This window comes from Molothrus aeneus, chromosome 26, assembly GCF_037042795.1.
Source record: "Molothrus aeneus isolate 106 chromosome 26, BPBGC_Maene_1.0, whole genome shotgun sequence".
Lineage (NCBI taxonomy): Eukaryota > Metazoa > Chordata > Aves > Passeriformes > Icteridae > Molothrus > Molothrus aeneus.
The window spans coordinates 3,057,142-3,083,312 of NC_089671.1; the positions used below are offsets into that span (position 1 = coordinate 3,057,142).

At 51.1% G+C, this 26,171-nt stretch overlaps 2 protein-coding genes across 3 annotated transcripts in view; both read right to left on the reverse strand.

Annotated features, from left to right (window-relative positions):
• Positions 1-25,888, reverse strand: AXIN2 (axin 2). 2 transcript variants are annotated; one of them, XM_066566092.1, is made up of 11 exons: positions 25,819-25,888; positions 23,876-24,806; positions 17,830-17,970; positions 11,798-11,900; positions 9,808-9,948; positions 9,180-9,667; positions 8,900-9,073; positions 8,397-8,615; positions 7,341-7,436; positions 5,843-6,010; positions 1-1,796 (listed from the first exon to the last, which is right to left on the reverse strand). In XM_066566092.1, exons 2-11 carry the CDS (start codon positions 24,697-24,699, stop codon positions 1,670-1,672), a joined length of 2,481 nt encoding a protein of 826 aa, XP_066422189.1. In that variant the 5' UTR covers positions 24,700-24,806; positions 25,819-25,888; the 3' UTR covers positions 1-1,669. The 2 variants fall into 2 exon arrangements, with proteins under 2 accessions (XP_066422189.1, XP_066422187.1); XM_066566090.1 differs by having other exon boundaries at positions 8,900-9,076.
• The window catches only part of CEP112 (centrosomal protein 112), a 194,148-nt gene continuing 192,671 nt past the window's right edge, over positions 24,695-26,171 (reverse strand). Inside the window, exon 28 of the mRNA XM_066566089.1 lies at positions 24,695-24,806. The gene's annotated coding sequence lies outside the window, so the exon portion shown is untranslated. The remainder of the gene's footprint in view (positions 24,807-26,171) is intronic.

Consider the following 26,171-nt stretch of genomic DNA (forward strand, 5'->3'; position numbering starts at 1 on the left):
TTAATTTGAAAAATATAAAATTTTAATAAAGGCTACATCTCTTAATTACAATAATTATTGTACCAAGTAATTTTTTTTTTTAATGAAACTCTTTATAATGCATAATTTACAGTATAAGTAGAACAAAATGCCATGGCAAAAGTCATGAGTACAGGACTTGTAATAAAAGGCATAAAATATATTTATACATAAACCCCTTAAACAAACAAGGGAAAGCTTGAACCCTGAATATAGGGCGAAGCATGGTCGGTAACACCATGCAGGCACAGGTACTGTACTGATTAAATTTAAAAAACACTAGAGATAGTGTATTAATATTTCCACCATACATTTTCTACAATATATACAGACTTACACAAAGTAGCAATGGCAAACAGAATGCACAGATTAACTTAATCAACACAAAACCCAACTGTTGAAATGCAAGGTCTTTCTCGGGAAAGGCTTGTTCTGCCCCAAAAACCCCACCCCACAGAGCTCCCAGAGCCTTCACTCACATCTCCCACGGCCTGTGGGTGTTCAAGGGGAGGCAGAGAAAAACCCAGCCAAAAAAAACCCCAACCAAACCCCAGCACACAAGGACTCACACGCTCCACACCGAGCTGAACACGCCCCGTCGCAGTTACACAGCCGTGAAACGCAAGTAGTGCTAACATTGAACAGCTAAAAACCTTTAGCTCTGTGGAACCCACACAGGCTTTTTTAACCTTTTTAACCTTGAGCTGTGCTAAATATGGACATGGGAATGGGATGGCTCCTTCTACAGCCCTCCCAGGCTGGGGTTTTTGCTCTACCTTGGGCACCACTGAGAGCAGCAAGGCAAAAACCTCACCCCGCCAAAATCCATGGACAAAATAACCTGTTGCTGTCGTTGTTATATTGCAGCTAAATAGAGTTAATGTTTAAGACCTTTATTTCAAATTAGAGCAGCATAGATTAAAATGCACCGGTCTCTAGGTGAATGGATTTTTATTTCGACTTTTATTATTATTATTACTATTATTATTAATATTATTTCTTTAGGAAAGTTTTATCTTCACTTGGAGAAATACTGGGCACGACCTCACTCCTTCCCTTCTCCCCCTTCAAAAGAAAAAAACCAAAAAACCATCACGAATGTGCTCATCGCCAAACTCCTAAATTTTAGATAGTGGGAAAAACGTAAAAAAATAAAATACTCCTTCCTCCCCTCACCCCACTTCCCAGCCCCTCTCTTCTCCATTGTTAAAGCAGCATATCCAAAAACTGGACTTAAGGGAAAACAGACTGTTCAATAAATATCAATAAGGATTACTGTTAAGGTAAGCTATACACAGTTTCTCTTAGTCCATAGATTTCACATCCCCAGGAAATCATATATTATGTATGGAAGTCTCTCAAACACGGTCTGCATCTCCAATAGCCAACAGTGGTCATGTTTCTAATAAATAGTCCAGGGTTTTTATCATCTCAGTACCCAACTCATGAATAATAAATGCCATTCTTTTCCTCTAAGGCTAATTCAGCAAAGTCTTCATAGACTTCACTTTTTTTTTTTTCTTCATTGGTTCAAAACTTTTCCTTCAGAGTGGTTTTGTTGTTTTTTTTTCTTCCTCTTTCCTTGTCATCACTACTGTTGTGTGTCCAAAGATTTTCCTAGGTTAAGCTTTGTTGAGGAGCACAGATGCCATCAATCAATCCTTTCCACCTTCCCGAGGATCCTCCCTTCGTACATGGGCAGGATGGTTTCATCTTCCCAAACCTCCTCGAACACCGCCCCGCAGTCAAACTCGTCACTGGCCTTTTTGAAGTAGTATCTGTGGCAAAGAGAATTAAAACACAAGTTTAAAAAGCAAATAAATCAAAAGGTAAAAAGGCAAAGGATGCTTTGTTTGCTCTTTTGTAACCACGATGTTTCCAGTTTCTCCCTCCTGAGGATGCTCCTCCAGGAACACCTCTGGGGTGCTTGGGTCTGGTGGCTTGAAAGCATCCCTGGGGCCTCAGGGATGGGGTGGGATGGAAGGAGCAGGGCTGTGAATGCTCCTCAGGGGTGACAACAGCTTCTCCAGTGAGCAGATTACACACACTGGCAGTGGTACCCCCAGCCATAAAGAAAATTAGAAAGCACGGTGATTTCTGGTCAAATATCTCATTTAAAAATAAATAAACAGGATTTCAAAGCCAAGCATTCTTAAGGTTCCCCTCTCTCCCCACCTTCTTTCTTTCATGTGTTTTCTTGTTTCAAAGCTGAAGGCGAACATTAAAATTAGCAACTGTTATTAAAAGGATGGATGAAAAGCAAACCATCCCCAGCTTCCTGCAACGCGGGAGCTGAAACTCTGCGGTGCTCCCGCTGGAAAAAACATCCATGGGCTTGGAACAACCGGCTGCGAGCTAAGGGACACAAACTCGTGCCTCTGGTCCCCAGGCTCAGGAGCACTCAGAGAGCCTGGTCCAGCCCCTGGGCCGTGACACGGGGAGGTCAAGTAGCAGTGTCCTGCATTCCTGCTCTTTTGCTCCGGGTCGTTAGATCATGAAGCCAACGCTGCAGAGACAAAAAGCACCCCCACCCCTCCTGTGTCAAACACTAAGGACCCCTCTATTATCCTGAATTAGACCGTTCAGCTTCTTGATTAAAGGTTCCTTTTATCCCGTTTGGAGCTTTCTTCCTTCTAAGGGTGCTTAATTGCATATGCACAAATGAAGGGCTTCCATTCAGAGGGGTAGCATTTAGGGAGTCTGTCCGTCTGCCGCCCAACACCTCCTTGGAGATTCCTGCTTTCCCTTGGAAAAGGGCTTTGCCATCTGATTGCCAGGGATGGAAAATATTCCAGCAGATAGATTACAAAGAAAAAAAATATATCTATATATAATAAAAATTATATATATATAAATAAAATTAACTCCTCCCCTGTAGCTTCCAGACAACTTGGGTTGGCAGATGTTTGTCAGGGAGAAAGGGGTTTGTAATTATGATTTTTCTTTAGGATAGCAAAGGAGATCAAATGAAGCTCACTTTTACTACTAAAACTGGAAGAGCCACAGCAGGGCCTTGGAATCAGACATTTTTATTTAGTGACTTGTTTTATGATGTGTTTTTGAAATATCTCTTTATTTTCAGGGACATTAAAATTATTTTGGTGGGGGGATAAAAGATCCCTCTTTTCAGTCAATGAGATGAAACCACCTCTAATTAGTCCAGGTATGGTTAGGATGCATTTTTGTCAAGTCATTCCAAGCAGAATTGACACATGTTGCATCTTTAATGGCTCAGCAAGGAAAAAATTATTGTTTGAGTCCTTCAGAGCCTGCACTCAAGGAAGTCAATGGCCCAACTCCCACCAACTTCTGTGCTGCAGGTCAAGGCCACAACTCCCCAGGACAGCCTTGAAACAAACCCAAAAAACCCAAGGAAAGTTTGAATGAGTTACAAAGAACTTTCCCTTCCCTCTCCCATGTCCAGATAACAGCTACTCTTCCCAAGAACTTCCTCCCCAAACCCTGGCTGTGTTTACAAAATTTTTATTTGAGAAAACACGCTATGACCTTTTACATAATTACAACCTTATTTCGCAGAGAAATGGGGAAAAATAAGAAAAGGAGGAGGCAAAGCAGAAAGAAAAAAAAATCCACCCCCACAACATCTTCAAACAAGTCACTCTGCTCCTATTTGCTCAGCAATGGGCTTTCCATTGAAACATATTTTATGTGGCAAGCTTTGCTCCTTTTTTTTTTTTTTTAATTTTATTTTTTGGGACATCTGGCACCAATCGAGGCACGCGGGCTCGGCCTTGCAGCTCTGTTTTGAACCACTGCCATCCCCAGATTACCCGACACCACCCACTTTTTTCTGTGCGTGTATGTTTGTTTTTTGTTAACGCCATCAGTATTAAATCACTGCTTAATTCCTTTTTTTTTTTTTAATTTTTTTTTATTTTTGGGGGGGGTTGGAAAGCCAAGGCAGCGCTTCCCTGGCAGGGCTCTGGCATCGCGGGAGCCCGAGGTACCCGCCTCGCAAACTGATCCAATCAATAAAGAATTTGGAGAGTGGAGCATTTCTACATGTCTTTGTGCATTAAATGAAAGGCAAGGGCTTCAAAGACATGCTTATTAAATGTGCCTTAAAAAGAAATCAATGCCAGATGTGACCAAAGCAGCCTAGTTAGTGCCTCCCCTAACACACACGCCACTCCGGGCACTGCGGACCTCTCCCCTGAAGGTCACCCGCAGTTTCACTCAAAGTCCAGCCAAAAGTCAAAGCTTAGATCAAAATGATTCCCTGGAGGTACACACATTTGTGTAATTAGTTTCACCTTGTGTCTGTGCAAGATAAAATACTGGGCACGTACCCAAGTTCCTTTTATAAATTTCTGTATTGTCTTTACCCAGGTGTAAAGGGGTGAGATCTAAGCAAAACGTTGTTTCATCCTTGTCAGTCACTTAAAAACATTTTCTAAAGTAATTACGGTCCGACAAGGCACAAATAATTGCACCTGGAGGGGCTTTTGGGCCACAGAGGGTTCAGGAGCCTAGTCTTGCACTTGGGCATCACATGAAAAATGTCACAGAAAACCAATAAACATTAAAAAAAGTTGGGTTTTTTGGGAGGAATTGAAATTACACAGCCACTAGGCAGTGGCAGAGCAGTGGTGAGGCCAAGGAAATTGGTCTGCAGATGAGGAGGAGCACAGTGGGACAGGCTTTAGGGGCTGGGAAATGGCACAAGGGTGCCAGAAGCCCAGGGATTATCCTGCAGGGTGTCCAGGTTGGATGCACTTGCTGGTTGGTGCCATCCAATGGCAGCTGGGTGGGCTGCAAAGATGGTTTGGAGAGGAATTGAAATATTTCAGCCCCAATGTGCAAGAGCCATGGAGAGATCCCAGCATGGCATCCACCAGCCTGGGAGTGCCCAGGGTCACCAACCCCTGGTTTGTACGGGTGGAATTTCCACACCTAGAGAGAGGCCAGTGATGGGGCAGCAAGCTGGGAACTCCTCGTACCAAACCAAAATGAACATTTTAGCTTAAATCAGAGGCTGCCAGTTACAGGGCAGGACACCCAGCTCTCTGAAGCACCACCAAATTCAGTGCAAATTAAAAAAAAAAAAAAGCTGGAATGTCTTTATCCTGCTCACCCTGCAGGAGAAGTGGCCAACAGAGCATCCCAAGGGTGCCCAGATCCACTGGGAAAGGGCAGCCAAAAAGAGCCAGTGTGAAGCTACTGCCATAGCTGAGCCAAGGCAGCAAACTGAGCAGAGGAACCAGAACTGGTTAAACTGGGAGATGGGAGCTAGAAACCAGAGCAGCAGGGTTTGTTGGTGTTTCTGAGGAGGCACTGGGTATTGCTGGTGGAGCTTTCCCTGCAGGGCAGAGGTTTTCTTCCCCTCTAATGAAGAGAAAAGGGAGCGAGCTCCATCCCCATGTACCTCAGCAGCACCATCCCAGCCCATTTATGGCCACAGCATTGCAAAAAATAATCAAAAATGAAATAGTTAAACAGTAGGCAAAGCAGGAGGCCAGCACCCAGGTGAGCCCTGACCCCAGTTTGGAATCTGAATCCCACTGCTCCGTGCCTTTGCCACAGAGCCATCCCACACTTCCTTGCTATTGAAGCCTTTCGGAGAAGGGCTGGAGCACAGGTCCTAATGCAACTGGGAAAAGGTTGGGGTGGAAGGGAGGAGGTGCCCTACAGCCAAGGCTCCTCTCTCCATCTCCACGATGCTCCTGTTCTGAGAGGGAGTGGACTAAGAAGATCCACAGCCTCTGAAAATCCAAGGTGTCACTGCAGCAGCCCTGCAAAATACCTGCTAATTCTTCTGACTTGCTGTAACACACTAAAGAACAAACAAATCACACATTCTTACCTGTAATTTCCCTTTTTGCTCAGCTGTTCTTTAAAGTGCCCAAGTGTCAGGCTCTGGGCCTTTAACATCCTCCTGTAGGGAATTTCTTCTCCGCAAAAAAAATAGGTGACAACCAGCTCACCAGACTGAGAGGTGTGAACAACTGGCAGTTTCTTTGGCTCTTTGTGACTGCAAAACAGAAAACACACACCAAACCCTCTGGTTTTCCATTTGAGAACAGGCTGTTTCACCTCACTCCAGCCAGCAGTGGAGTTGGTGAATGCTGGCAGAAATACCCTGAAAATCAGATATTCCTGTACTGCCTTTGTTGGGAATTGGTTGGGATGTGTTTGCACAGCCCTTTGCTGGATTTCCACAGAGGAAATCACAGAATGGCTTGGGTTGGAATGGACCTTAAAGACCCCCCAGTTCCAAACCCCTGCCATGGGCAGTGACACCTGCCACTGTGCCAGGCTGCTCCAAGCCCTGTCCAGCCTGGATTTGGACACTCCAGGGATCCAAGGGCAGCCACAGCTGCTCTGGGCTCCCTGTGCCAGGGCCTGCCCACAATTCCTTCCTAATATCCAACTTAAATCCACCCTCCTTCAGCTTGAAGCCACTCCCCCCTGGGGTCATGGCATGGCAGAGGGGGAGCTGAGGGATGGAGGTTGGGCTCCCAGCAAGCCCCAGGACTGCACCCCCAGGATTTTAAAGGCTCTTTTCATCTGCCCTCACATAAAACATCTCCCAGGCTTCCTCCTTGTGCCCAAACCCACCTGCAACCGCCAGACCCCAAAGCAAACCCTCTGCCAGATGTTCCACCTCAAGCATTCAGGTAATCTTAATTTTTCCCAGTGAGGATAAAATTAACTGGATTCTGCCATTTGCACCCAAGCAACGCTTCTTAAAGAATAATTAAAACAATATTACCCAGCAAAAATGGCAACACTCTAGTGAATACCATGCAGGCAAATCTACAACTGCTTCTGAGGCAATGTACACTTGGCATGTCAAAAGGTCACAAAGTGTTAGTCCGCAGTAATTTAGTCTTCCTAATTTGTTCTAAGTCTTTGTAGAGTGGTTTCAGAAAAAAAGCTGCTAGCAAAGACAGCTGGTGGACTTAAGGTCAACCAATTAAAAATGAAAGGCTCTAGTCAGGTGGCTCAGTCTGGACTTCAAACATTACTCATTGCTTAAGATGAAGAGGGTAAGAAAGAAAACTTTAATTATTTAGGCCATTTTAGACCTCTCTGTAGCAGATTTCTTGTTAAAAGAACCATCCTGTAATTAGACTAATCCAATCTTTGTCCACTTTACAGGAATGCAAGTTAAAAAGAGCCGGAGACAAGATTTGAAAATGTTTTGTTCTTTCTTTAAGAAGAATGTTTGAAAGGGGAAATTTCAGATATAAGAATTTCCTCTCCTTTCAAAGAGCAATCCATTTAATGAAAATATAATTATTATATCTATATATATATATATTTATTTCCCATTCCTTTTCTGCACGTGCAATACTCACTCTTCTGTCGTTAGACTTGCATTGCAGAAAGGGGAGCTCCCCCCCTGAATGGCAGCGGAGTGGTTTCGGTCCCTCTGCTGATTTGAGGTTGAACATCTGAAGTGGGGAGGGGGAAAGCAAGTGGGGGAAGAAGGAGGGGGGGGGGGAAAAAAAGAGAAAAAACAACTTTAAGAAAAAAATTGTTGAAATACAATCTCCTTAATTGAAGTCTCCTGTGGGTCGTTAAGTTTGCTCTTTGTATCAAGCCTCACATGTTGTAAACAATCAAAGGAAGAATTAAAAATGCTGTGGGCTAATTTATCCTTCCATACCCAAATGAACGATAACCAGTCCAATTCCCCACTTGGAATGTAGCTGGAGCCTGTCCCAGAGGAAAAACGGGCAAATTACAGCCATCAAAAGAGTGGAAGTAATAGCCTTGGATTCCAACTATTTGTGCCGGTGCAGGGTGGGGTTGGAACACAGAGGCTCATCCTCTGGGCTCGGCCAGGAGGCTGTCACATGTCCCATGGCTGTCACACGCCCCCATGACTGTCACATGTCCCCATGGTTGTCACACATCCCCATGGCTGTCACATTCCCCATGGATGTCACACATCCCCATGGCTGTCACATTCCCCATGGATGTCACGCATCCCCATGGCCATCCCTCTGCCTGGACAGGCAGGACACATCCCCATGGCTGTCACACATCCCATGGCTGTCACACGTCCCCATAGCTGTCACACACCCCCATGGCTGTCACATTCCCCATGGCTGTCACATGTCCCCATGGATGTCACATTCCCCATGGATGTCACGCATCCCCATGGCCATCCCTCTGCCTGGACAGGCAGGACACATCCCCATGGCTGTCACACATCCCCATGGCTGTCACATTCCCCATGGCTGTCACATGTCCCCATGGCTGTCACACGCCCCCATGGCTGTCACACCTCCCCATGGCCATCCCTCTGCCTGGACAGGCAGGTTACATCCCCGTCCACCCTCAGCAAAGCTCCCCCAGCCCCGTTTGTCCCCACAGCAGGATGGGGACCGTCCCTGCCCTGGCTGTACCGTGGCTTCTGCGGCTTGGAGACCTCGGCCAGGCGGCGACACGCTTCCTCCAGCTGGGCCAGGGTGTTGGGTGGTGTCAGCGGGGGCATGGCGGGGTCCTGCACGAAGGGGTGGGCGGGCTGTGCCCCGCGGGGGTGGCTGCCCGTCCCCCAGGGGTGGTGGCGGCCGGGGGCCCCCTTGGCGCAGTCGGAGCTGTAGGCCTTCTTTGTGCTTTGTGTGCTTGGGGAAGGGAAGAAGTCGGGTTAGAAAAGCTGGAAAATATGACTTTAATAGCAGCTCCTATTCTGCTCGCTCCCTCTCAAAAGTCTGTCATAACATGAAAGGAGGTTTATTGCCAAAAACATGACATTTTTGTGGTTTTTCTGGTTCTGCGGAACAGCTTTTATATTAAACCGGAGGAGCAAAGAGTCTCATTTGTTTTTAGCGATTGTAAAAATAGACAGCCCATGTAATATATAAATATTTACCGGGAGCGATATTGCTGCAGACAGCTGCGTATTTACCTATGGGTCTTGTGCTTATTTTGTCTCTCGCTCTCCAGCATCCACTGCCAGACGTTCTGTGCCCGATCCGCTTCGCCCCCCGGGAGCTGCACCCCAGCAGGGCCGGGCAGGCCCCCGTCCCCAGGGGCCACGCTGTCCCCTCCTCGGCCCGGCCTCTTCAGCAGCGTCCCCGTCCTGCTGGTGGCAAAAAGGGACACTCAGCCCCAGCCCCATCACCCCCACCGCAGCAGGACAATGGGCGATGTTTGGGGCGGGTGCCACGGAGATGCTGGTGACTTACCCGAAGGGCTCCAGCGGGGAGAGAGGGGGGTCAGTGTTTTTGGGGTGGCCCTTGCACTTGGGGTAGCAGTAGTAGTCGCCGCCCGCCGGGCAGCAGCACTGCACCCGCTGCGCCGCCTCGGCCTCGATCTGCTCCTTGGTCTTGGGCACGGTGTGGTGGTGGATGTAGTGGTGGTGGACGTGCTTGGTGGTCTGCTTGGTGATGAAGCCCTTGCCCAGCAGGGCGCAGGCGGCCAGCGAGGCCGTGCCGGGCGGCAGCTTGCCCGCGGGCAGCCGGTCGGGCGAGCGGGCGCGGGGGCTGTGCCGGCCCACGCCGGGCGATTGGCAGCCGGGGGTCTTCAGCACGCGGGAGAGGTGCTCGTCCAGGATGGCCTGGGGGTCCTCCTCGTAGGTGCCCGAGGGCAGGAGCGACAGCGGGTGCTGGGGGTTGGTGGCATCCCGCCCGCTCTGCAGGCTGGCAGGGAGCTCGGTGCCCTCCTTCTCCTCGTCCTGCCAGACAAGGGATGGCAGGGAATGAATGGAAGGGGCCGGGAGCTGGCGAGGCGCGCGCCGGGATGTCCCCCCCGGGATGTCCCCCCTCCCGCCCGCCGGCCGGGTGGCACGCGGAGCTCTGGGAGCGCTAATCCTACCTCCTTGATCTGCTGCAGCCTCTCCTCCAGACAGTCCATGGTTTCCTGCTCCTGCTTCAGCTTCTCCAGCCGGGAAATGAGCTCGGCGGCGAAGGCGGCTGGCTCCACCGGGGTCATCTCCTTGGGAAGCCGGTGGGTCCTCTACAAGGAGCGGGGACAGAAGGCACAAGGCAATGTTTAGCGGGGCGCGGGCGCTTCGCCGCTGCGGCATCGCCGGCCCCGCCACGCTTGTTGTGTCTCCATGTTTGGATGAAAAGACGACCGCAACTAGGCATGGTCTGCTCTGGATTTTTATGAGCTAGTGCTGTGGCCTCATGGAGTGACATCCTCCCCACCAGCGTTTGCCTTCGGCAGGAGCAGTTGGTCGCACTCTGAGGAACCCCGCTTGTTCTCTCTGTAGTACAACCAGCCCATCAGTAGCTACTCTGAAGTAGAAAATCTTCAAAGACTGTTGTCAAACATCAAAAAAAAAAAAAAAAAAAAAACCTCTGAGGTGGGAGGGAGAGAGACTTTAACTAAAGGAATAAAGTGAGTATAAACAGAAAGGAGTTGGAAATTAAAAAAAATAAGATGGGGGAGAAAAAGGGAAAGGAGGGAAAAAAAAAAAAAAAGAAGTCAAACGGTTGCAGATCAGAGAAGTGCTGGTAATTTATTTCCTGGCTACACACTGGGCACCTTTGAGGTAGTGTTGTCTCAACAGTGTCCTAGATCTCTTCCCCCCCCCTCCATCTCTTTGTACAGAAAATGAAGAAAGCTGCTGCAGGCTAGCGGTGCTACACTGCTGAGCTTGGCTGCCTCAAGCAGATCTATCAAGGGAAAAAGGGAACATCTCCAAATCAAGTGCAGAATATAAAAAGGCAAAACGTGAATTTCTGCCAAAAGAAGCAAACATGGCAGGAAAAGGGGAGGAAAGGAAAAAAAAAAAAAGAGGAAAAAGAAACCACCCACTTGACTCTGCCCTCCCTCCTGCCATCCCCACACACCCCACTCCTCACCCCCACTCTCCCTCTTTCTCCCCCCCGTGAAAGCAGAAAGCTGAACTGCCAACTCTTTCACATACTACCCACCAGATGAGGTGGGGCCTCTCTCCGGCAACCACTTAGCTCCAGAAATGATGTGAGGGTAGAAAAAGGCCACTCTGCTGGAAATTGTCACTCTTACACAAGCTGGCTCTATTCAGTCCCTGATCAAAGCACTGCCTTACAGAGAAAGTCGATTTGCACGCCCTGGGACAAAATAATCTAATTTACAAGCTCAGGCTATAGAACTTTCTTTAGGAAGGAAGGGGAAAAAAAATACCAAAAAGAAAAACCACATAAACCACCCCCCGACCTTCCACCAGAAATATCATCTATGACTTCTTGCTGCTTAAGACAGCAGAAAGAGGAATTTTAGCATATTAATCTCAAGACAAGATAAGTTTACACTTGTCTGTGTAAACAGTTTATTCGCTGCAGGAATCGAGAGGCTGCAAGTCAACTGAATTAGCAAGTCAGCGAGTTAATTTTGAAGAGCAGGGCAGGACCGTGCATCAGATCCCTCAAAGCCAGGCAGGGATCTGCTGCCAGTTCTCTCTTTTGGGAGCTCCTGCTCACCCCCAGCTCTCACACCCAGCTCTCACAGCCATGCACAGGAGGCCAAGCACCACAGGACTGTCAGGGTGGCAGCCAGAGCCAAGGCTCCCACTAGACCCAATTGGGATTTAACCAACACATCTCCACTTGGGATTTAACCAACAGGACAAATTCAGTGTCCCTGAAAACTCCTAATTAGCAGCTGGTTTCAGGAAGGACCAAGATGTGACCATGCAGGGTTTTGGAATGATGCTGAGATGGCTCCTGCCCAACACCCGGCAGCACCTCTCTCCTCTGGCATCACCCTGGGATGGAAATGCTCTCCTCCCCTGCTCCCTTCCCTCCACATGTGTTTGTCCCCAGCCCTAGCACTTCCCAAGGCCCACCCAGACCCTGCAGTTCCCTCCTGGACTCACCGGAAAATGAGGTAGAGAAACTTGACCGTTGGCCTTGACGCTCCGGTGCATTTCCCGCTGGAGCTGCTTCTTGCTCCCAATTCTGTACGGGGGGATCCCATCTCTGCACATGGAAGAGAGGCCACGTCAGCTGGGGCTGTCCCCATGCTCTGAGACACTTCTCCATCCCCTCTGGAGCCACCCAGGCAGCCGCAGGGCCTCGTTCCCAGAGGTGCTGAGCCCTCTGGATGACACCCGAAGCCTCAAATATCCGGCGGTGTGGGAAGTGCCTGTGTCACCAAAGGATGCACATGGATGTGCAGTAATTAAGCAAAAGCTGAAAAGCTGAAGGCAACTCCACATCCAAAGATTCCATCAGCTTCACTTGCAAGGCCTTTCCAACACCATGTTTCTGCTCATGACCTTTAATTTCAGGTTTTTCCCCATCCAATTACACTCTCTAGGACCACAATGTTCCTCAAGCTTTGGGACACCCCCTGAACTGCTGGCACAGTGGAAACAAGGAAGAGGCTGAGGATGGATGGCCATCCAGAGGCTGCTCCCCATCTCCAGTCTCATTTAAGATCCAGGATCACCAGGATTTCCCCTGCCCCAAGGCTGGCCAACACAGGACACCCCAGGGCATGAACATGGTCATGGACAGGACATCCTCTGGACAGGACACTCCTGCCCACAGCCACCCCAGCTCCTGCCAAGAAGCCACAAGGAGAGACCAGGCCAGGAGCTCCAGGTTCTCCAGTGGGAACAGCCCCCTGCATGTCCCACTCCAGGCATCTTTACCCAGCCACACAAAAAATCACCCCAGAGAGGATGAAAGGGCCTCCACAGCCAGTGGGGCCAGCCGGAAGAGCACGCCTGGAGATCCTGAACGTCTCATTCCACCACTTCCCTCAGACTGCCTGGAGAACCTTGATCTCTGGTGCTGTCCCTTTCATCCACCTGCCCCCACACCTGACTCATCTCCTGAGAGGAGAAAATAACTCCAGCCCAAGGAGGAGCAGACAGCGCTGGCCCCACGCCGCTGCCAGAGGAGCCAGCGTGGCACAGTGTCCCTGCCTGTCCCCTCCCGTGGCCACACACCACAACACCTTCCCAGAGGCACCACGTCCCTCCCCTGGAGGAGGATGATCAAATGCCATCTCTCAAAGCTCAAAGGAGGCGATGGCAGAGCTTTGTGAAGATCCTGGCCAAAGCCTTCAGTTGCCATTAATGAGCAAGACTAAGCTGCAAAGCCTGGAATGATGATCAGAACAATCCCATCTGAATAAACTTGGAAAAATCTTTATAATAAAAACAAGCATGCTGGGAGGCCCTGGAGGCCACAAGATGAGCACCTCCTCTAAATACAGTTTTTGAGCACATATGACATGGAAAATGAAAGGAGCTGATTGTCCCCATGTCCCCACTGCACAACAGGGGGCTCCAGGAGCTTTCTGGAGGAGCAGCCCAGCACAGAACAGCCAACACAGCCACTGGTGGCCACCAAGCACCTCCCCATGAAGCATTTCTGCTCTACAAACCCATGGGGCAATGGGGTTTGGGACACATGACATGTCTTGGGTTCAGGGGAGGATGGGAGAAAAGCAAATCCAAGGTGAAGACAAAACCACCTGTACCTTCAGAGAGGGCCTCCTGAGACAAGGGTCTCTTAGGGAAGACCTTCAGCACAGGGAATGCCCAGTAAAACTGGCATTTCAAAGGAAAGTAAAAATGCCAGCATGAGCTTATGAACCCATGGGATGAATCCCATCAACACACTCAGTGGGAAAGGAGGTGTCCTCTGTCCATGGAAGGCCAAGAGAGCAGATGGGGAGGAGCAGGGAAGCAGCTGAAGGGTTGTGTGTCCACCACAAGGATACAACCAGGCAGTCCTGCAGCCCTCCTGCATTCCCCACCTCCCTCCAGCTCTGCAAGCTGTCCCCAGCAGCTCTGTCCCCAAGCCCTCTGCTGTGGCACACCATCTCCTTGTGGGGTATCCCCAAGTTCCCAGCCCCACAAGGATCATCTCTGCCCAAAGGGACAGTTCTGGGACAGGCTGTGGAACAGGAGTTGGGGCTTTACTTGTAAAGGAGGAGGAGGAGGAAAAGCAACACTGACCCAACAGTGTGGGTTCCTCACTTTAGGATTTGCCCTCATTCAGGCTGATACAAGAACTGCTCCTTCCCCCTAAAACTCCTCTGGTTACAGCAGAGAGCCCCCCATCAAACCTCCAGCTCCCTGCTTCTGCCCTGGCAGAAGAGTTCTGCAACTTGTAACAACATGCAGAATTGAAAAAAAAAAGAATTAAAAAAAACAGAGGTATTTCTCTGGGATGGGAAGGCTGTGGAGCAGCTTGGGAAAGTCAGCCTGGGGAACGGGAAGGGACTTCAGCAGCCACTTTGCTGAGAGCTGCCTAAACCCTTTCCTGGAAAACAGGGGAAAATGGACAAGGCCAGGGCTGAAGAGGTGACCAAGTGCCCCCTGACTGCAGGAGGGACAGAGGGATGGAGCTGGAGCCACCAGCCAGAGATAAGGGGGGCAGGGGGAGCCCTGATGCTGAGCAGATCCCCCAAGCAGGGGAAAGTACCTTGGAAATGAAAGGGCTGAACGTGGCCTGAGGCTTTGGGGCAGGCCAAGGGTTAAGCCCAGCTCTCCAGGTGCCACCTCTCCCCCTGCTCCTACAGCCAACACTTGCACTCACTTTCTTGGCTACTAAAAGCTGCGGGGCTGAAGAGCTCCAGAGTTGAGGCACCAAATAGTAGAGTTTAATTATAAACATTTCAGCTAACCAGGCTGGGGCTAAGCCAATCTGTTTCTGGGGGGGAAACACTAGTTTGAAGTCTTCTACCCAGTCAGCTGCCATTTAAGCTGAGCCAATTATCTTAGCCTTTTGACTCAGATGTGCCTGACCTAACCTGAATGTAGTTTTACTGCTGCTTTGAAATATCAGACTCATGCGCATATGCATTCACTCCCATCTTCATTTGGCAACGGCTCTGAAACAAGCCTCTGATCTTGCCAACATCAAAAGCCTGGTTTGTAAGATAAGGTAATATTTGAAGTTTGCTCAGCAGCATTCCCCTGTGTCCAAAGTAAATCCATAAATAAGATATAAGCAAATAAAAAAAAAAAATCCCCTTTCCTCCCACCCTCCCCCCCCCCCCAATCAAGAAATGGAAATAGAAATTTGCATGATGCTTTGTGGCTATTATAAAATATATAGGGATAGAATGATCCCTGGCTTCTGGAATAAAATAAAAAAGGCAGATTACGCATTATTTGGAGATTTCTCCTAATCCCAGTGCAGTTCAGACTTAGATTTATTAAGAAAAAAAAAAAAGCTCCAAACTCACTTTACTGCTATGTCTGACAGACTTTTCCAGAACAAGTTTTTCCTCTTCAGTTGATACCAATATGAGCCAAAAGAACTAATTTGCATTCACCCTGCTGGAACAAAACAAGGCCTCCTGTTCCAGGGGGATAAAACCTGACAGGCTGAGCACCTGGGCTCAGCCAGGGTGGGTCCATCCCCTCCAGCTTCCAGCAGAACCCAAAAATCCCAACTGCTCTAGAGATGCTGGCAGCAGCCCTCCTCCTCTGCAAAGGAAGTTCCACACCAGCCTGAACTTTAAGCCCAGCCTCCAGAAGTGCCAGTTTGCCTCTCCTAGCTGCAGAAAGCTGCAGCGTGCCCAGCGCCAGCCCCAGGGCTGGAGTGTGGTGAGGGCAGGACACTGCCCCTCTGCCAAATGGAAATCTGCCCCTCTGCCACCCCCTGGGCAGGAAATCTGCCCCTCTGCCAAATGGAAATCTGCCCCTCTGCCACCCCTGGGCAGGAAATCTGCCCCTCTGCCACCCCCAGGAAGGAATTCTGCCCCTCTGCCACCCCTGGGCAGGAAATCTGCTCCTCTATCACCTCCAGGCTCCAGGCAGGAAATCTGCCCCTCTGCCACCTGGAATCTGCCCCTCTGCCACCCCTGGGCAGGAAATCTGCCCCTCTGCCACCTGGAATCTGCCCCTCTGCCACCCCTGGGCAGGAAATCTGCCCCTCTGCCACCTCCAGGCTCCAGGCAGGAAATCTGCCCCTCTGCCACTCGGAATCTGCCCCTCTGCCACTTGGAATCTGCCCCTCTGCCACTTGGAATCTGCCCCTCTGCCACCCCTGGGCAGGAAATCTGCCCCTCTGCCACCTCCAGGCTCCAGGCAGGAAATCTGCCCCTCTGCCACTCGGAATCTGCCCCTCTGCCACTTGGAATCTGCCCCTCTGCCACCCCTGGGCAGGAAATCTGCCCCTCTGCCACCTCCAGGCTCCAGGCAGGAAATCTGCCCCTCTGCCACTTGGAATCTGCCCCTTTGCCACCCCCAGGCTCTGGGCAGGAAATCTGCCGCTCTATCACCTCTGGGCTGCAAATCTGCCCCTCTGCCATCCCCAGGAAGGAATTCTGCCCCTCTGCCACCCCTGGGCAAGAATTCTGCCCCTCTGCCACCTGGAATCTGCCCCTCTGCCACCCCTGGGCAGGAATTCTGTCCCTGTGCCACCCCCGGGCTCCCTGCAGCCCCCCAGCCTGGAGCTGCAGGCAGTTTAATCAGCCAAGCTTCCCCAAACTCTCACAGCCTGCACGGGCCATTGTTACAGCAGGAAAAAACAGGCAGCTCCTTTCAGGGCTGCTTTATGGGGAGCTCCTATTCACTTGTTCAAGCAAATTTCAAAGCGGGCTGCTGCCCTCTCATCCCCGCTAAGCTCCCCTGGACTAACAATGGGCTGAAAGCGATTCAGTTAAGCCTTTCATCCACCATGCACTTTATTTCTCACTCAGTGCTCTCATCTGTATAAGGCCTACAATTGGCATTGCTGTGAAGAGAGGGTATAATCCTAGCCCTGTGAATCCCAAGTGACCCTACACTGGTCCAGAAATGACTAACCCAATGAATGCTCTGTTGACACATGATCACATACAACCAGAGCCAGTAAGAAGAAATAAAGAAGTCACCCTATGATTCAGCTCTTTTATTTAATGCCAATATTGTTCAATAAGGGAATCTGCTGGGACAACAAACTATTTTTTTCCTGTAATATCAGTTCAAAACACACATGTGCATTTTAAAAAAAATTTTTTTTAAAGGGCTTTTTGTTTATGCATCGAGGATTTTTGGTAAATCCTGTTTTCCCTTGTGCATCTTCACGCATGTTGACTTCAAAAACCCAGTATGAAAACCTCTCTGAGGAGCACACAGGGACCACTGGACATGTCTGACAGAGACACTGAAGAAGTTTCAAGATGAAAAAGCAGCAATGCAGCACTCTGCTTACAGGTGGGCTCATCTAGAGCCCTGAAGTGAAGACCGTGAAACACAAACAGCAACATCTGCCTTCTGCTAAGCTGAAGAAATGGTCCTTAGAAGCACTAAGTGAGCCTCACTGTCCCCTCTAGAGAAACAAAAGCACCATTTCTGTCCTGCTGGGGAAAGCAAACTGACAGTCAAACCCTCCTCCTCAGCAGCCAGGAGAAAACAGAGCCTGCAATTCCTGAGCTCAGCCACAGCATCATCTCTGATGCCTGTATGCTCCTGAAACACCCACACCTGATCCAGGCAGCTCCATCCAAATGGCTCTTTGAAGACTGCCCCAGCCACACTAGATGAGCAGCTATTTGCCCCTTCAGGTCACTGGCCCTATTAATGTACATTCTGACACTAATGACGAACGTTAATTACAGAAAGTACTTCCTACAGGAAGTAATCTCCTCTTTGATGACTGATAACTAGTTAAGGAAGCCTGGCCTTAAGACAAAGGCTCAGGGAGATTCATTCACTCCTTGGGTTAGTCAGGCAGCACCATGAGGCAGGGCAGAACATCTTTGCTCAGCTGCAGTTGCAAAATGGCAAGAGAGGGATTCGTTATTTCCCTGCATCCGATACCTGCGGCGACGGCGCGAGGGGGAGAGAGAGAGAGGCTGCCATGGCCTTTGGGAGATGCCCATCACTGCCCTAAGCCCCACAGAGCTGATTTACGGGTGTCCCATCCCCAGACGTGGGCAGCAGCAGCAGGTACTCACACGCTGCTGTCCGTCATTGACATGGAGTCGTCCGTCAGGGCATCGCTGGAGATTTCGCTGTCGTTGGCGCTGGTGGCCGGCGCGAAGACATAGCCCGAGTTCACGTGGTAGGGGTTAACAGGGTCGTTCCTCTTGAAGGACCTGGCACAGGCATGACAGGAACACAGTTACCACACAGTGCTGGGCTTGGTGGCAGCACCATCCTTGTGGTGAAACCACACTCAACCTCTGCAGAGCCAACCAACCACGCACTGCTCAGACTCAGCCAGCACACCGCCTAAACCAGGATGCTGCATCTAAACACACCCAGAGCACAACCTTAAAGACTTTTAGCATCTTCTAAAGTGCTCTAGAAAATCCCAAGAAGCACTTCTGCATCCTTTGATACCCTGAAAAACTCAGTCCTTAAGGCTTGATACTGCACTGCTGAGGTCAGCAGGAGTTCTGCTGTTGGCACCAGCAGGGAAAAGTCCAAGAAGTTCACAGCTCGAGTCCCACTGAAAGGCACAAGGAATCAGCCAATAATGCTTACTTCTACTCTGAAGACAAGGGTTAGGATCCCTTTGGAAACACAAATTATTGGTATCTCTGAACCAGGACAACTACCTGGAACTACATGGGCAGGACCCCCACGTGTCAGAGGCACAGGGCAGGGCTGAGATCTGCTGTTCCAGGCTGGCCTCACAAAGACAGAAGCACTACAAAAACACTGGCACTGTAAAAACACACACCAAAAAGCTCAGCTTTTAGGAGAACCTCCTACTACTTTTTTGGCATAGAGTTGGGTGGAGGAGGATGGATGGGGGAATTGAGGAGAGACCAGCACATTGTATTAATGGACACATGGGTTACTGACCCCAACACCTCCTCAGCCACAAAAGCAAGCCCAAAGCCCAGCCTGGATGTTTGAGCTGAGCAGGCAGGAGCAGCTCTGTGAAGAATTCACAGGCAGTGACAGAGGCTGTGATGGAGCAGGGCCAGGTCACCACGGCAGGGTCACCACAGCATGGGGAGCCCCCCCAGGCATCCCCCTGCCTCCACCACTGCAACTCCCCAGCCAGGATCAATATACACATCCTGGCAGGTGATAAGGGGATTATGCAGGGGAGGTTTGGAAGCTGCATGTTAAGGTGCACATTTTGTTCCTCTTCCAGGGCAAGATGGTGTTGTTAAGCTTCTGCCTTCGTATATCAAAGCAAAAGGCCTTGTCATCTGATAAGGACTGCTGATTTTAATAATTAGGGCCACTTACCCAGGACTTGGGGGCCTAAGGAATGTGCCAGCAGGCTCGGCAGGTTTTTTTTAATGGGCTTTCCATCTCCCTGCCCCCCTGGGGCTGGAGGGACCAGCTGGGTTGAAGTGACAGCAACATCCTCCCACTGCCCCCTCTCAATCTCCATCCTCATCCCTGTGCCCCATCACCCCATCCCTCCTCCCCCAGCACCAAAAGCAGGAGCCTCAGCGAGGCTTAAGTTTTTAAAAAATAAGGGGAAGGGAAAAAAAGTAGAGAAAAGGAAGGGGAAGGCTGGTGGGGAAGATGGGCCTCTCTGGTATGAGCAGTGTGGGGCTGGCTGCAGGCAGGTATTCAGCCCAGCCGGGGCTGCATTCCTTTCCAAGGAGGCCAAGGCATTTCTGATGGGGAGATCAAGATGTTAAAAAATATATATCTGGGAAGAAGAAGAAGGGGAAAAAATGAGATAGTAAGGAATGCCACAGGAAAGAAGTTAAATCTTCAAAGACAAATTAATTCCACATGTGGGTGAAAGCAAAGTTATCCTGCTGCTACTACAACCAAGTCCCTCTAAAAGCCATGGAGTCTTCTGCTCTGGATCAGGGGGATGTGCAGTCCCAGAGACCCTTCCTAGGGCCCTGGTGGGCTTTTGGGTCAATGTGTAAGGGATGCAGCTCTCCCCACTCTTTGATTTGAAACCATCTCAGCTCTGAGAGTGCATCTGAGGACCACAAGGCTCAGGATGCCCCAAGAGGCTCAGGGGTGCAGGTGCTCCCCAGCACAGCCCCAGCACCTCGCTGGGAGGTGTCTGTCACCCCTGTCACCCCCAGGGGTGGCTTTGCCATGCTGCTCTCACAGGAGCATCCCTGCAGAGGCTGAGCTGGGGGCGGAGGCAGCAGCTCCGTGTGGCACAGGGAGAGGGAGGTGTGTCCAAACACAGAATTAGAGAAAGTGGCCGGAACTAACTCATCTTCCCAGCAGCACTGCAGCATCATTCACCTACCAACACCTCGTGGACAAGAAAAAAAAATAATAACCCCTAAAGCTGACAGAGATTTAAAGTCCTCATCCCTGCTCCACATCCAACACCATCCTACAGAAACTTCCCCATCCTTTCAGAAAACCAGCAGGGGCTGTTTTGCTACATTTAATGTTTTTGAATTTTTTTTCCTCCCAATTTTGATTTGACCACCTTACTCCAGTAATTGCACCCAGATGCATCAAGTTGCCTGCGAGGGTTTTAAATTCCAGGGAGAGTGGTGGTCTCCTGCCACAGATGCTGCACACACAAACACAGCCCAGCTCCAAACTCAATATGCAAAGTGTTTTCAGCTGTCAGGTAGCAGTTGCTCTGGAGCTTCAAGGAGAATGTCTGATGTTTCTCAGCCTATTCTTATCTTGATGCGATGACACACAGCATGTAACTCTCTCTCTCTCTGCTATGTTAGGCAATGGCCATATCAGAGGTATTATAATGCCATGAAAATTTCAGAGGGGTTCTTGGTCATAGCCCCTGTTATGAGGGTGCAGTTCCAGAGTGAGGGGGGTGGGTTTTTTTATTGTCAGGTTGCTTTTAGAAATAAAAGCACTTGGGCAGGTCAAACCAGACTTATACAGAGAGAGAAAAACTGTACAAGGAGCAGTTGGAGGCAGCACTGAATCTCATTAAGTATTTTCTTGGGACAAACATCACTGGGCAACCATGGGTTTAAAAACATTTTTAAAAAAAGGCAAAAAAACCACACATGCACAAACCTGAAAAAAAAAAGTATATTTTAACACAACTATGTTAATCACAGCTTCCATGCTCTAATTGTAGAACACTGCTTGGAGCATAGCTTTACAATGGCATCATTTACTTTGATAATTGAAGCCAAACTTGGTTCCAATAACTTCACACACAAGGAGCTGCACCAGCGGGTCCTTTCAAAGGCCAGGAAGCACTGGGAGCAGGCAGAGGGCCATCTGCAAGCCCCAGCCTTCCTCCAGCAAGGTCAGTCCCACTGATGTTAGAGCCTAATGGGAGGCAGATGAGCCCACCTTGGGCTGAGCAAAGCCACGTTACCCCGGCGGCACAGCAAAGGAAGAGCAGCTCTCTGTGTACACAAAGTCGTGCGTGATAAATTTAGAAGCGCGTATAAATAATAGCTGGAATTCCTGGAGCATGGGGCCAGGTCCAGCACAGCAGCCTGGGGAGGCCAGTTTTAACCACACCACAGCCCAGAGGGGAGGGGAGTCGCCTGGCAGGACAAGAGGGAGGTCCTGCTTTTAAAATATTCCCTGTATTAGGGCTCCAAATACACAGCCAGCAGTTTGCAAGCGCCTGCTCCCCAGCCAGGTGCAAACTCTGTGTTTTCACTTGACTTCTCCTGTTCCTGTCCATCACCGGCACTGGGGCCAAACAAAGTCTCTCAGCTTGTCTGGTTCCTGCTGTCTCCCGTTTGCTGTGGGTTTGGCTGTGGCTCCTGCCCTGGGATTTCCAGGTGGTCTCCCCTGCAAACACCAGGCTGACCTGGGACTGCTGGGCTCCCCCAGTCAGGTGGGCTCAGCCCGGGGCTCAGGGCTTTCGCTGGGATAATCACATTGAAACCCACCGAAGCAAATGGCCAGAGCCTGCACAGCCCTTCAAAACCAGAGCACGCTGAGCAGAAATTCCTTAATTCCAACACACACATGAGGGAGGTGTGGTTTGGCCACTCACCAGGAAAGACTTTGTGCAAGCTTCAGCTCCAATCCTAGCTGCGATCCTAAATGCTGAGTGATGAGAGATAACCCATCCATATGCTCATCAGCTCCCAGCACATGCACGCACAAGTGGCTTCACAAATGGGAGGAACTGAGCAGCATCTCAGCTTGACCTCCCCTCTCTTTGCATTGAGATCTCTTGGCCCCGTGGAGAGCAAAAGCTCCTGGAAATTCAACAGAAGGTGATCAAAGCAAAATGCACTACCTAATGTCCTAGGAGGGTAGATCTGACATGTGAGGAGCAAGCTGCATTAATCCCTGGACAAAAAAGAAAAGAAAAGAGGGGAAAAAAAAAAAGGAAAGGAAAAAAAGCCCAGCACTAATCAGGCAAGCAGCCACGGCACTGCAAGAGCTCTCCTGGACAAGGCACATGTGGGTTTAGCAGGGCCTGCAGCTCTGGTAGAACATACAGCCAAGCCCTTCCAGCTCTGAATCCCAACAAAGGCTCAGAGATAAAAGCATCAAACATCCCCCTCCTGGAAAGCCAGCGAAGGGCAGCAGTTCAAACCAAGTTCTGGAGAACAGCAGATGCTCAGGCAGAAAGGCTCAGGCACGAGATGAGCATCCCAAAGCCCAAGTCCTACACAGAGCAGCTGCCAGCGCTGCCCCCCCGCAGCCCCCGGCAGGAGGGGTCCGGGATGCAGAGCATCCCTGCTGTCCCCACCCCAGCATCCCTGCTGTCCCCACGCCCAGCATCCCTGCTGTCCCCACGCCCAGCATCCCTGCTGTCCCCACGCCCAGCACCTCCATCCCGCCCCACTGGCGGGACAGCCTCCGGCTCAGCAGACACCAAAGAGGCTCCGGAGCACCCTCCGGGGCAGGGGGGACCCTGCCAGCACCCCACGGCCCCGGCAAGCCCGGCACAGCTGGAAGCTCTCCGGGGGCAGCAGAGGAGCGCTCCAGCAAAGCCTCCCCGGGAGAAGGCTGATGCCCTTTGATGTCCATGAATCACAGACACACTCTCAAAATTCCTGTAAACGAGATGTCAAACACTCACCATACCAACCCCCAGGCTGCCGGGCCGGCGGAGGAGAGCGCACATCTGCAGCAGAGCCCTCTCCTCTCAGCCCTGATTCAACAATCCACATTTATGGCAAGGGTGGGGAGAGGAAAGAATACATTTTCAGAGGATTATACAACTCATCATTTGCTCATCAGAGTGTCTCTTTCCCATCCCCCCCTGCACTTCGAGATGGCTCTTGCTTTCCTCACCCTCGCACAGCTGTGCCATCAACAATTCCAACAAAAGAGAAGGCTCTGGCAATGCAGATGCACCCCAGGACCAGGGCACAAGGACAGCCTGTCACCACACAATGTCCCCACATCCCCCTGGGGACGGCCACCTCTTCACGAGCTTAACCCTGAGCTCACGGCCAACATGAGAGCACCAAACATCCACCAAAGATCTGTTACACCACACCTGGAATGCCTCTACCACCTTAAACACTCAAATTTTAGGTATCCTGCTGTATGCACTGGCTCAAAGCCACCCTAGATGGCTCTGACATGACACCGACACCCCACACCATGGAGAAGCTGCACATCACACACACACACACAGAGTCAAAATAAAAGCAGATTCTGGCCAAGTTGCAGAGTTTGATGCAGTCAGTGCACACATTTCCTCTTCCACGACCGCACAATTGCTTCCCACATAACCAACATCGTTAAACACCGGTTGATGGTGGAGTTGGGGAACTGGTAGGTTACATTATTCATGTGTCTCTGTGATCCACTCCACTACTGCTCTTAATAGGTTTGAAAGTTGAACCAATAATTAACGCATGTCCGGAGGACATAGTTGCTATGAAGTTTTTCATCTATAAAAGAACTGAAAGAGCCAATAGGGCTTCAGAGCACAGGATCTTGTTTTCCTCTGTAGAGGGGGAAAACCCCCACACTCAGACAACACCCCACGAATTCCAGTGTCTGGAGGTGTGGGGAAGCAGCTGTGCTCCCAGCCCTTCAGGAAGCCCTGCCTCCCCTCGATTCCACCCCAACAGCCTTCTGAAAAGCACTCTCAAAGTCCTTGAAGTTAAAACAAAGCACAGTTTCCAGGGGTTCCCTTACCTGTAGCCGTTCTCGATCGTCTCCGTGGCTCTGACATTCGCTGTAACCCTCAACGTCTTGCTGGATAGTCCAACTACCGAAGGCAAGATTTTGTTTTTAAAGTCTGCACAGCTCCATTCCTCTTCTTCATTCAAGGTCGGGAGATAGCCACAGACAACTTTTAAGCTCCCCAGTCCATTGCTGTTCATGTAAGCGGGATTCTCTCCTCCACTCCGTACATATTCGAGGTATATATCAGAAGTTAAAAACATCTGGTAAGCATTTTCCTCCATCACAGTCTGAATCTCAGTCTGTGCCTGATCAAACATGATGGAATCTATCTGCTGCTTCTTGATGCTGTCCCTTATGTAGGTCTTGGTAGCAGGTTTGAGCTGCTTGGAGACGATGCTGTTGTTCTCGATGTACCTTTTGTAAATAGCTTTGGCTACTCGTAAAGTTTTGGTATCCTTAAGGTCCATCTGCCTGAAGCCATTGCAGGCAAACCAAAAGTCTAAGGTATCCACACATTTTTCCCTTTCCAGAAAGGTCCGAAAAAGATAGGCACCATCTTGATCTCCCAACAGGGAATGCAAGGATTTGGTCCATCTGGCCAGAGGGGAGTCCGGGGACGCGCTGCCCTCGGGCTCCCCGAGTCCGTTCTCATTCCTCCGCGGGGCAGGAGGCACCGGCATGGCCTTGAAGCTTTGGCTTTTGGCGAGAAACGAGCTGGCGAGTTGCGGGCATGGTGCTTCTCCTTCCTCCCCCGGGACAGGGGGTCGGGGGGCGTCTTCCCTGAAGCTGCTGCTGGGGTCTGGGAGGTGGGCGAGGAGCACGGCGCTGCTCATGGCTCCGGAGCTGGCTGGGGAGAGGGGCTCCCAGTGCCTTCAGGAGCTGCCTTGTGCCTCTGCCTGCCTCTGCCTGGAGTCAGCAGGGGATCCTCGGAGCCTCCTCTCTGCAAAGGGAGGGAATGAAAAAAAAAAAAAAAAAAAGGGGGGGGGGGAAGAAAAAAGGAGTATTGATCTAATCAAAACCAGATCCTCCCAACATCAAAGGCAAAAAAGTAAACAGGCTTTTCAACTCCTCACAGTCAAAAAAAAAAAAAAAAAAAGGAAGAAAGAAAAGAAGAGAGAGAGAGAGAGAGAGAGGGAGAGGAGGGAGGGAGGTAGGGCAGAGGGAGCGCGGCTCTATCGCCAGCCCGATCGCGACTATCAGATCCGCTCCGCTGAACTCCCGGCTCACTTTGAGCGGGGCCGGGGCCGGCGCGGGGGTGTCAGCGCGGCCCCCCCGCAGCCCTGGGCAGCTCGGGGCGTCCCTGCCCCGGCATCTGGTTTCCATTTGCCCCTCTCGCAGCCAGCTCCCCCCGCGCTGCCCGACCCGCGTGTGTCCCGGGTGTCCCCCCCTCCGCCAGCAACGATGTTGGGGCGCTTCCCTGCGGGAGCCAGGCTGGACCAGGGACCCCCCCCTCCCCAAAAAACACCCCCGAGGGTGGGTTAAGGCGAGGCGGCCGTACCTGGGCGCTGCGGGGCATCCCGGGCCCCCCGCATCCCCCCTGGAGCCCAGGACAGCACCCCCGGCTCTGGAAAAGGGGCAATAAATGGGAAGGGGGTGTCGGAGGGGGGCAGCCCCCAGCCTTGAGCTTCCCGGCGTGCAAAATAATAATGATAATAATAAAAACCTGCTCTAGAAATGGCGACGGGCTGGGAGGAGGGAGGTCGGAGGGGGAGGAAAGGGGGGAAAAAAGTCCGGAGCGACTTGGAGCCCTCCGAGCCGCGAGCAACAGCCGAGCCGCGGCGGGCACGGGCGGCGCGGAGGCTCCGCGCCCGCGGAGGGCGGCAGCGCGGGCACCCCACGGGGAAAAAAATACATATATTGAAAAAAAATTAAGGAAATAACTGAAATTAAGAGAAAATTCCGTATCTCAAGCAGAAGAAGCGGCGGCCGCCGCCCCCGAAGTTGCCACTCACCGCCGAGCCGGAGCTCGCTGCGCGCCCGCGGCCCCGCCGCTCCCCGCCGCCGGCAGCGCGCAGGCTGCACCCGCTCCCCCCGCCGGCCTTCCTCCTCCTCGCCTTCCTCCTCCTCCTCCTCCTCCTCCTCTCCTCCCCGGCGGTGCAACCGCATCGGAGAGCATCGGGAAAGAGGGGGGTAAAGGGAGGGGGGGGCGGGGGGGCTGCGAGGGAAGGAGCCCACTGCGATCCGCGCCTCCCTCCTCTCCCTCCCTCCCCTGGTTATTTATTTTATTTATTTTAAATACAAAAGCGCAGGTCCCGCCCCCCCCCTCCCTCCGCCCCCCGCCCCGGGCTCCCCCCGCAGCATCAAA